An 11255-nucleotide genomic window follows, 5' to 3' on the forward strand; every position below is an offset into this window, starting at 1 on the left:
TTCTGTGAGGAAAAGTTGCGTAGCCAACTTTTTTATACAAAAACCTGCGTTACCAACATTTCCTATGATAAAAGTTGCGTTACCAACGTTTAACCATGAAAAAAATTGCATCACCAATTTTTTTTATGAAAAAAGTTGTGTCGCAAGCCTTATTCTGTGAAATAAGCTTTGTCATCAACGTCTTTCTATGACAAGAGTTACGTCACCAATTTTTTTCTATTCTATAAAATGGAAAATTTGCGTCTCCAACTTCTAACATGAAAAAGTTGCATGCCATCCTTATGATAAAATTTGTGTCATCAGCTTTTTTTATGAAAATGTAGCAACACCAATTTTTTTAAAAAAATATTGCGCAACAAATTTTTTTCTTTGAAGTTGCGTCGTCAACTATAAAAACGTTACAACACCAATTTTTTCTATGAAAAAAGTTGCGCCACCAACTTTTCCTATGACAAAAGTTGCGTTACCAACTTTTTACCATGAAAAAAATTGCGTCACCAAGTTTACCAAAGTGCGTTACCAAACATTCTTGTTTCTATGAAAAAATTGCGTTATCAACAACAATTTTTTTGTCAAAATGTTGGGTCACTAATTTTTTACTATAAAAAAAGGGTTACCAACTTTTTTGCTTCACCAAATTTTTTCGGAGAAAAAAAAAGTTGCGTCTCTGACTTTTCTCTTTTGAAAAATGTGAAGGGTATATGAAATTAGTTTTAACCACCTATTAGACTTTCCAAACATGTATGAGTGTACCTGTGCGTATCTATTTTGGGAATTCCCATTTTTATAGCCACCACCGGCGCCTCCAACACATTTTGGTGGTGGTGATGACGACGTTTTATACTACTTGAGCTTCCTTGTTTCATTTGACATAAAGGAAAGCACGAAAAGTTTTACAACTTGTTGGCCATTCGTTTCGATTGCAAAACTGTTATGATTTCCAATTTTATTATCCACCGTTTCTTTTTAGCAAAAAGGATTTTTTTGTTTTGCCTACAGCTGCTGTCGCAAGGCTTTCACATTCTTCCGCTTAGCGTGTGAAGATAGCCTCAAACGCGGTTGCGCATGCGCAAACGCATGTTATGTAGTATGGTTGCCTTTTTCGGTACATTTTTCTTTTGCGTAAACACGATCCAATTAGTTAAGAGATTTGTATCAAGGCACCATGACATGTGACAAGTGTCACACACGCAATTCGATCCTCTTTTTCATTGCAAAAAGAAAGTCAATTGAAACTTTTCTAGCGATTGAAATCGATTTTCAAGAAAAACAAAAAGAAAACATTGTTTGACTCGAATGTGTTTAAAAAATTGGAGTATGTAACTGGGACCCAACATACAAACAGGAAGACGTTTGCTGTTTATTGTGAAAGGAGATTTTGGTTACGGCATTCATCTTCCTTTGGAAACTGTGTTACTATGTGGAGAAAATTACGCTATTGTTTTACTCGTATTGACGAGGCTATTACTGAAGGAAAGTAAGGAGGAGGTCAGTATAGCAAAAGAAAATATTGCCCATGAACATTCCACTAAGTAACAGGGTCAGTATAGCTATTGGTATCATAACGGGACACGTAGGACTACACTTGTGTAAAATCGGTGCGACAAGTGATGGCATGTGTAGGGTATGCGGGTAAGATGATGAGACGTTGGAGCATTTCCTTTGTCATTGCTCGGTTTTCTCGTCTAACAGATACCGGCACTTAGGTGGAGACACAATACCAGACATGAACCAACTTAGGCGAGTGGTATTCTTTTCAGAGGTTACTTTATAGTTTTTAGAGCACACAACAAGCCGATTACTGGCTTAGGTGTATGTCCATAGCGGACAGACAAAGACAAGAACAAATGTTATTCAACTTATTTCTCAAGACATTCTTCATTACAATTGTCTCAAAATTTAATTTTCTAAATGCAAGGTTAGGTAAGGTTAGAAGAGGATCCCAGCCCAAAAATGGTTAGGCCTTCTTGAACCAGACCTGACGTAAGGTCTAAAACAGGTTCAGGAAGGCAATCTATTATAAGGTCTGATATAAAGGGTGATTTTTTTGAGGTTAGGATTTTCATGCATTAGTATTTGACAGATCACGTGGGATTTCAGACATGGTGTCAAAGAGAAAGATGCTCAGTATGCTTTGACATTTCATCATGAATAGACTTACTAACGAGCAACGCTTGCAAATCATTGAATTTTATTACCAAAATCAGTGTTCGGTTCGAAATGTGTTCATTCACCGTTCAGCGATGAGGCTCATTTCTGGTTGAATGGCTACGTAAATAAGCAAAATTGCCGCATTTGGAGTGAAGAGCAACCAGAAGCCGTTCAAGAACTGCCCATGCATCCCGAAAAATGCACTGTTTGGTGTGGTTTGTACGCTGGTGGAATCATTGGACCGTATTTTTTCAAAGATGCTGTTGGACGCAACGTTACGGTGAATGAACACATTTCGAACCGAACACTGATTTTGGTAATAAAATTCAATGATTTGCAAGCGTTGCTCGTTAGTAAGTCTATTCATGATGAAATGTCAAAGCATACTGAGCATCTTTCTCTTTGACACCATGTCTGAAATCCCACGTGATCTGTCAAATACTAATGCATGAAAATCCTAACCTCAAAAAAATCACCCTTTAGCAAATTTTCATAAAAATGTTAAAAAATGCATTAAAATAAAATGTCTAATTTTAAGTTATTCTGTTTAGTGTACGAATTCTTCTTCTTCGAATTTCGAAGTGGGGAAGGTTGGAAAATATTCGAAATTCAAAAAAATTAAAGAGTTACAGCGTTTTTGGCCTTGAAAACGACCTTGAATTTTTATGCCCAAAAAAGTGGTTTTTGCAATGTTTTTTACAAAAATTTAAATTTTTTAGTATTGCTTCACCTAGCACCATTACGAAGCACGAATCCAACGGTGTCTGAAAAATTCTAAAGCTTGCAAAACTAAGAAAGTTACAGCGATTGCAAACGCACATTGTTTTTTTATACCCTACATCACTACTGTGGTACAGGGTATTATAAGTTAGTGAATTTGTTTGTAACACCCAGAAGAAAGAGAGATAGACCTATTGATAAGTATACCGATCGACTCAGAATCACTTTCTGATTCGATTTAGGTATGTCCGTCTGTCTGTCCGTCCGTCTGTCTGTCTGTCCGTCCGTCTGTTTGTCTGTCTGTCCATGTTAATTTGTGTACAAATTATAGGTCGCAGTTTTCATCCGTTCGTCTTCAAATTTGGTACAGGCATATTTTTCTGCCTAGAGTCGAAGCCTATTGAAATTGGAAAAAATCGGTTCAGATCTGCCCGTTCGTCAGTAATAATGCAATGAAATGGTAATTTGTAAACCGATTCTCTCGAAATTTGGCAGGAAGAATTTTTTTACGACTATCGTCATTACTGAAGAATTTCAGGGAAATCGGTTCAGATTTAGATATAGCTCTCATTTACATATATATATCGCCCGATTTTAACTTCTATAGTCACAGCAAGCGCATTTATTGAGCCATCTTGCCAAAATTTTGCAAAACGCTTTCCTCGACGACTACCACAGTATCTGAGGAGTTTTACACGAAATCGGTTCAGATTTAGGCATAGCTTTTGCAAATTGCAAAAAAGTGATCATTTGTTATCCGATTCAATCGAAATTTTGCAGAAAGGATTTTCTTATGACTCTCAATATTGCTGGTGAATTTCATAGAAATCGGCTCAGATTTAGATATAGCTGTCATATATGTATATCGCCCGATTTTCACTTTACGAGCCAATGCAAGCGCATTTATTGACCAATCTTGCCAAAATTTTGCACAACGCTTTCCTCGACGACTACCACATTATCTGAGAAGTTTGCTCGGAATTGGTTCAGAATTAGATATAGCTCCCATATATACGTTCGTCAGATTTTGGGTAATTCCCCATAATGTTGCTATATATCAACCGTAGTTTTTACAGTTTGAACATATTTGCTCGCCGAGGTCCATCAAAATTGGTTCGGAATTGGATATTGCTCCCACATTGTACTTATAGGGTAGGTGTAGGGTATTATACAGTCGGCACCCCCCGACTTTTGCCCCTCGTTACTGGTTTGAATTTTACGTAGTGAAGAACGCTTCCTTTCACCGCGAGCCAATACAGTAGAGGCAAGATATTGCGCTCCAATGTCACCCTATGTAGAACAGAAGACAAGACGGAAACTATGGGCAATGCCGTATGTCAAGCCTTCTGATCCGTTTTTTTTTTTACCGCTTGGATGATACCAGACATTAGATGTCTTTGTATGCATTTGTCGAGAAAATCGTGGTGCCCAATGTGATTCCAAAATTGCTTTTGGCTGTTAGATCTGAGTCATTCAACCACCATCGTCTCTGGTTAGGGAAAACCACATCAATACGCTATCACTTGCCGCACCGATTTTACATGAGTGAGTTCGTAATCCTATGTGTCCCGTTATGATAGCAACAGCTATACTGACCTCTTTATTACTTCCTTTCAGTAATAGCCTCGTCTTCTCATGATCTGGATCCCCCCATAGGATATTCGCCGCCTTACCGACCGTTGCGGTGTTCCACAGGGTTGCATGCACATTCATCGTCCACGACCTTAACTCGGACTGCGCCGACTTGAAAGGCTTCAGGTTAACCAAGTTTATTGACAGCAGTCCTCTGGCCTTTACCGCTAAATCGTCTGCCTTTTCATTCCCCTTACTCTGTAATGGTCCGGCAACCAAACGGAGAGGATTGTGCCATCCTCAGAGAAGGCGTTAATATACTTCTTATACTGCAAGACTGTTCATGACCTTACCGTCCTGGTTGTTATGGCAATTTTACTGTCCGTAAAGATGTTTACATTCGACGTCCTCGCGTTAACACCACACCAGCTCTCGCATTCCGTGATCGCCTGGATTTCCGCCTGCAGGACCGTATTATGGTCAGGCAGTCTAAAACAGATCTCAGTCCCTGGGTTCTCAATGTAGACCCCCAGACTCACTCTGTCCTCTAGCTTTGATCTATCCGTGTAACATGATCTTCCAGAAGGCAATACTAGGGTTCCGTCAATTCAAGAGTGTGCCGCTGGCAGCAGTGCCTCGCACTCGACCTCAAGTGTCGCCTCAGGTATCCGATCAGAAACCTCTTCCCTTCCTTCCAGGTTTCCTATTATCGCCTCGATTATACCGCGATGGTATGAGCTGCTCTCATTCTCCCATCGCCTTAAGTCTCATAGCGGCAGTGGCTGCCTCACACTTAATCTATATTTAAAGTTGTGCAATGTTCAATGAATTTTGCTCATATGTCGCAATATTCTACACCAAGGCCTCTACTACCGTGTCTTCTTCTGGCATCAGGACCTTTTCCTTTCGTCCCATAAGATTACAGTTATTAAAGTCTCTATCCATCAGTTTTATGGCTCACCTCAATCTGGTGATGGACCTTAATTGCATCAAGTCGTTAACACTCATTGGTGCCTTAATGAAGTTATCACAATCCTTCATTTAAGACTTCCTTAACTCCTCTTAATAGACTGCAAATTCCCCTTCTTTCACTTCCAATGATTCCATTGAACGCGTTTCTAGCATCTTTTCGGAGCATCAGTTGATCATTATTCCAACATCCTTTGTCCTTCCTCTTACCGGCCTATCGGAGCGAATATCGCCCCAAACTCCATGATTTGGACCAAGTTTTCGATGTCCTCTACAGTCGAAATTTCCTCAGAAGCTTAACGAATCTTTTGTCCAACTGACGCATTTCCTCGGTGACTTATTTCGAGGAATAAATTGTACGCATAAGGAAGGCTATATTCAACAATCTCTTTAATTTCGTGGTGGCCTTAACAATCGGCAGCTCTTCAAACTACTTAATGAAATCTTCCTTCTTCCACTTCCACTGGCCTCCTTGAATGTCCTTCTCATCTCTGTTCGGAGTATCCTACGATACCTATTTCACAATTTTTTGTACTTCTTCTAATATGGAACTTCTTGCTGGTCAATATCTATGGAAATGGCTCAATATTCCATGAAAACAATTCTGCTTTAAATTTTCTAATTAGTTAAAATTCTTTTTAAATTTTCGGTTGAGATGAAATTTTCATGAAACGACAAAATTTAAAAAAAAAATTTTCTGAAGACTTTTCTTGTAATTGTAAAGATTGTAAAGACAGAACTTCATTGAAATTTTCGTTAAAGACAAATCTTCATTAAAATTTTTTCTGAAGACAAAACTTTATTGAAATTTTCTCTAAAGACTTAACTTCATTGAAATTTTCACTAAAGAAAAAAATTTTGGGAAATTTTCTTCAAACACTAAATTTCAGTAAAATTTCTTGCAAAGAGAAAATTTCAATGAAATTTTCTTTAAAGACTACCCTTCATTGAAATTTTCTCCAAAGAAAAAAATTTAGGGAAATTTTCTTCAAAGACAAAATTTCTATGTAATTTTTTTTAAAGGTAAAATTTCAATGTCAGAGAAATGTTTTTAAAGACGAAATTTTAGGAAATTTTCTTTAAAGACGAAATTTTAGTGAAATTTTTTTGAGACAAAATTTCAGTGAAAAATGTTCAGTAAAATTTTTTCTGGAAAAAAAATTTGGTGAAATTATCCCTAAACACAAAATTCAGTAAAATTATCTCTAAGAAAAAATTTCAGAGAAATTTTTCTCTATAGGCGAAATTTCAATGGAATTTTTGGAAAATTTTAGAAAAATTTTCTATGAAGATATCTATGAAATTTTCTCCCAAGACAAAGTTTCCACGAAATTTTCTCGTAATAGAAAATTTCAATTGTAATTTTATCAAAAGACAGACAACATTTTTTCTGAAGATTTATTATATTAAGTCAACAAATGCTCCTATTATTCATATACATTTAAAATTTACATTTTATTCGCCAAGCAAATGAACAAAACACATTCTAAGTGTACCTTATATGGTCAAAATTTAGACTGTAAACCAAATAATGCTGAACATCGATAAAACGAAATCAAAGATTATTGCTCAAATTTTAGATTTCATGATTTTTCTCACACAGAAGCTATTGACAAACAAATTAAATTAATTGCAGCCTTCAATGCTCAACATCAACAGAGTCTACAAACATTTGGATGCAAGAGAAGCACTCTTAAAACAAACATTACATTCAAAATTCTGACATTGATTGGCTAATGAAGAAACGAACATCTGCGATTGTGCAACCATGTGGACATTAAATCGAAAATGATGGACTGAAGATGATGTCCATCGTTACATTACAATTGACAGAAGCAATTCAATGTACTAACAAACATTTGCGACAAAGTGTAACATACAAAAAAAAAGGCTTCAAAGTAAAGACCCTCTCTGGCTCAAGCCTAAACGACCAGATACAACACCATAACAAAACTTTACGTTGAACCATAAAGAGATGAAGAAGATCACCTTGAAGACGATAATGAAGTTAAAAGCCAGAGAGCTACCTATCTCACAGTCATCGCTTAAGCGTTTAACGTACACATGGTTGTTTGACTACCGAACACCTGAAGAGAGCTGAGAAAAAAAGAGGCCAATGAAAACGAAAGTGATCGTGTTTCAGTTTCAGTACCGATAAACGCTCACTCAACACGATCCACAGCGCTGACTATGCTGAAAATGTTGAACGTTGTGCCAAAGCGTAAACCGGTGAGCCGAACCACAAATGAATGTGGTAAAGTGCAGTAGCTTAAGATGAGCTTGATAAGAGTGTATGTGTTGGGTAGGATTTTCCCTGCGGTAATACCGTTGGGATTTTTATGGGTTTTAATTGTAAACAGAGTTGCCAGAGGGTGTCAAAGGGATTTGTTAAAGAAAAATCTCCTACAATGCACTTATAACAACTTTTTAATAATTTCTTTTAACTTAAAATGCTTGTATGTCCTCAAACTATATTTCAGTCCGTATAATGTCTGTTGAAAAGCTCACTCAGCATGATTCATAGTTACCAGTAGCTTATTTGAGAATGTGAGAAAAAGTTGGGACCTTGGCAAATTTATACGAGTTAAAGTCACAAGGCCACCGTAGCGCAGAGGTTAGCATGTCCGCCTATGAAACTGAACGCCTGGGTTCGAACCCTGGCGAGAACATCAAAAAACAATTTTCAGCGGTGGTTATCCCCTACTATATTAGGTTAGTTTGAAAAGAAGGTGCAGATATTAATCCGCCCTTTTTCACCATGGATAACGCCTTAGCCAGTTGTTGTATAAGTGAGCTTGTAGTCCTATGTGTCCCGTTATGACACCAAAAGTTATACTGAGCACCTTCTTACTTCCTTTCAGTAATAGCCTCGTCCTTTCACGATCTAAATCATCCCACAGGATATTCGACGTCCTACCGACCTTTTCGCTGTTCCACAGTGTTACATGCCCCCACTCCCTTAAATCGGACTGCGTCGAACCGAAAGACTTCTGGTTAACCAAGTTTATCGACGGCAGTTCTCTGGCCTTCACTGCCAAATCGTCTGCCATTTCATTCCCCTTTACTCCGTTATAGCCCGGCACCCAAAAGATGCGGTGTGTTTAATCCCGGAAAAGGCGTTAATCTCCTTCTTACATAGCAAGACTGTTCGTGGCCTTACCGTCCTGGTTTTTATTGCCTTTTTCGGACAGTAACGCAAAGATGTTCACACTCGACGTCCTCGCGTTAGTACCATACCACCTCTCACATTTCGTGATCGCCCGGATCTCCGCCTACAGGACCGTATTATGGTCTGGCGGTCTAAAACAGATCTCAGTCCCTGGGTTCTCAATGTAGAACCCCAGGCCCACTCTGTCCTCTAGCTTTGATCCATACATGTAACATGATCTTCCAGATGGCAATACTAGGGTTCCGTCAGTCCAAGACTTTGCCGCTGGCGGCGGTGTCTCGCAATCGACCTCAAGCATCGTCTCAGGTATCCCATCGGAAACCTCTTCCCCTGCTTCCAGGTTTCCTATCGTCGCCTCGATTATACCGCGATGTTATTAGCTGTTCCTATCCTCATAGACAGCGGCTATGAGCCGGCTGCCTTACATTTAATCTGTATGTTTATGGGTCGGATATCTAGAATAGTCTCCACTGCCCTAGTGCGCATAGTCCACATCGCTCCTTCTATGCCAAGACAACATGACCTCATGATGAGTATGGTTATCATCTACGAGCTTTATAATGGTATCAATACATTCTGCTAACGCAAAACGCAACGTAAAGATGTCCCTTTTAGGTTCGGAGCTCATAATTTGTATGGTTGGACTCCCTTCAACACATGTTCGAAAACCCGTTCGTTTACCAGATGGTGTACTTCATATCTATGATCTGGTGGAGTTATACCGGGTGCACTGCCGATATCGATTACTGTATAAGTCATCTCATCTCTGTTGTACCTTCATGCTACTCTGGCGTAAAAGGGCGGATCCTTACCTTTCTCAGCGACCATCTTTCCCTTCTGTCATGGCTTTGGCATCCTTTTGGAAGTCACAATCCTCCATGAAGACTCAGGGGCTGTGCACGCTTCCTTCGTTTCTCCATTGCGGGAGGTGCGGCTTGGTCTTCCCAGAGTACTTAAAAACGGGTAGCTCTTTTTGTTCAGGGTCATAGCAGTGTAATGCTCTCCGGCAGATCTGATTCTCTTTCCAGCTTACGTAAAAGTGCCTAGAATGTCAGTGCTATACCTTTCATCATCCTGCACTTTCGCCCAATTGCGCTGCTGGTGCAACCACCTCTGTCTTCTTCGTTAAGCCCCGGTCTTCATGTGAGCTTAGCAAAGCCCTTGCTCACTTCTGTCATCATCGCGCTGTCCTCATCTCTCGATTTGGCTGCGATGATTGTTTTACTGACACTGTCGCTGTCTGAAACTGAATCGGAAACACTACCTTCACTTAAAAACTGGGGACGAACTTCGCATTCCTTTAGGTTATCTGACTGTTCTTCATTTGTTAGTCGGAAGACTGGTTGTGATTTAAAAATTGTGTTATGGGTATTACAGCGACCGGGTACTTGTACCCATTTTTGAACCTTCACCCGATTGACCTGTAAATCTCAAAATCATTTGAGAGAACGTTGTTCATTTTGTTGCAGCTTGATCAGCGGCGGGGTTACCAGCCAGACATACCAGAATATATGAAATGACTATGGGTGACATGCAGACTGACAGCCTAACGAAGTTGGACATTATAGCAGTAGACCATTGCGCTGAACAAAATATAGACGAGTTTCTTTGTATTAGGGACGATTACAACGTCTTTTAGGTGGAGGTCTTTTCGATTGCCAGGGCTGTGGAAATTGCCGGGAGAGGTCGCCGACATGGGATCTATGTCAGGATATCAACGGACCGAACTAAGCTCGGCTTGACATTATTATATACCATACCAAATGTCAGTAAAATTGGGTATAAGTTAAACACTTGTGGTTCTACATATATCAAAGAGGTTTATATAGAAGATATATCAGATTCTAAGCCGATTAAATCTGAGGCTACATCAAACTATGGACCGATACGACCCATTCATAAAACCTACCAGCTTGCTTTTGGCATAAGGTCCAACCATTTCTACCCTATGCCATACGTTATAAAATAAAAATTGGTTTGTGTTAAGCTTTCAATTTGACCTTCGTAAACTTTTTACTTTAATTGGTCATTGCATTCAATCGTAATCCCATACCCACAAAAATCCTTCTTTTATTTGTCCTCATACAACACATTGGCAACCCCAAAGTGGAGGGAAGACACAACGCACCTTGTGTTTAGCGCATTTAACGATCTTCCCCATACACAGCTAAGCCACATTGCCGAAGACAAAGAAGAAATGAGCGAGTGAGTTGAATTTTGCTATGCCCTCTTGCTGTTGTTGTTATTGTTATTTAGAGTTTCAACTGTTTTGGTATCTCGTACTTACGGTATTTTGGATATTGTTTTTGTTTTTGTTACCGTTGCTGTTATTGTTTTTTTCGCTGCATCTGTTGTTGTTGTTGCTGCTGCGCACATTTTGGCAATTTGGAGTTCGTGATATTTTGGAGCAACCAACGGAGCGATCCAACCCAACCAATTCATCCCCATAGAGTGGCGTTGAAGATAAACGGCGCAGCTATAAAAGAAACTGATGGCACTGTCATTTGACACAGACACAATCGGAGTGTACAACAAACCGTTACTTGAAAGGAGAAGAAGAAGAGCATAGATATACGATAAGTGCGTGTGCGTGTGTATGAGCGTGCGAGAATAACTCAATTCAAATCCTGTGAAAAGAATTGTTGGCGTTTAGTAAAAACAAAAAACTAAAAGA

At 39.1% G+C, this 11255-nt stretch overlaps 1 protein-coding gene across 3 annotated transcripts; it reads right to left on the reverse strand.

The window, feature by feature from the left end:
• Positions 1-10628: 10628 nt before the first annotated feature.
• LOC131996338 (GATA zinc finger domain-containing protein 8-like) lies at positions 10629-11238 on the reverse strand. 3 transcript variants are annotated; one of them, XM_059365936.1, is made up of 3 exons: positions 11119-11238; positions 10869-11057; positions 10629-10814 (listed from the first exon to the last, which is right to left on the reverse strand). In XM_059365936.1, exons 1-3 carry the CDS (start codon positions 11146-11148, stop codon positions 10749-10751), a joined length of 285 nt encoding a protein of 94 aa, XP_059221919.1. In that variant the 5' UTR covers positions 11149-11238; the 3' UTR covers positions 10629-10748. The 3 variants fall into 3 exon arrangements, 1 of the variants encoding a protein (XP_059221919.1); XR_009397785.1 differs by having other exon boundaries at positions 10629-11057; positions 11125-11238; XR_009397784.1 differs by having other exon boundaries at positions 10629-11069.
• Positions 11239-11255: the final 17 nt, after the last annotated feature.

The sequence above is a fragment of the Stomoxys calcitrans genome, chromosome 3 (assembly GCF_963082655.1).
Source record: "Stomoxys calcitrans chromosome 3, idStoCalc2.1, whole genome shotgun sequence".
Taxonomy (NCBI): domain Eukaryota; kingdom Metazoa; phylum Arthropoda; class Insecta; order Diptera; family Muscidae; genus Stomoxys; species Stomoxys calcitrans.

Coding starts and splice junctions, on each gene's coding strand:
- LOC131996338 (XM_059365936.1), bottom strand. CDS start 11,148: ATGCTCTTCTTCTTCTCCTTTCAAGTAACG. Junction 11,058..11,118: donor TCTTCTCCTTTCAAGTAACG/GTTTGTTGTACA, acceptor TTTCTTTTATAG/CTGCGCCGTTTATCTTCAAC. Junction 10,815..10,868: donor AAAACAATATCCAAAATACC/GTAAGTACGAGA, acceptor TAACAACAACAG/CAAGAGGGCATAGCAAAATT.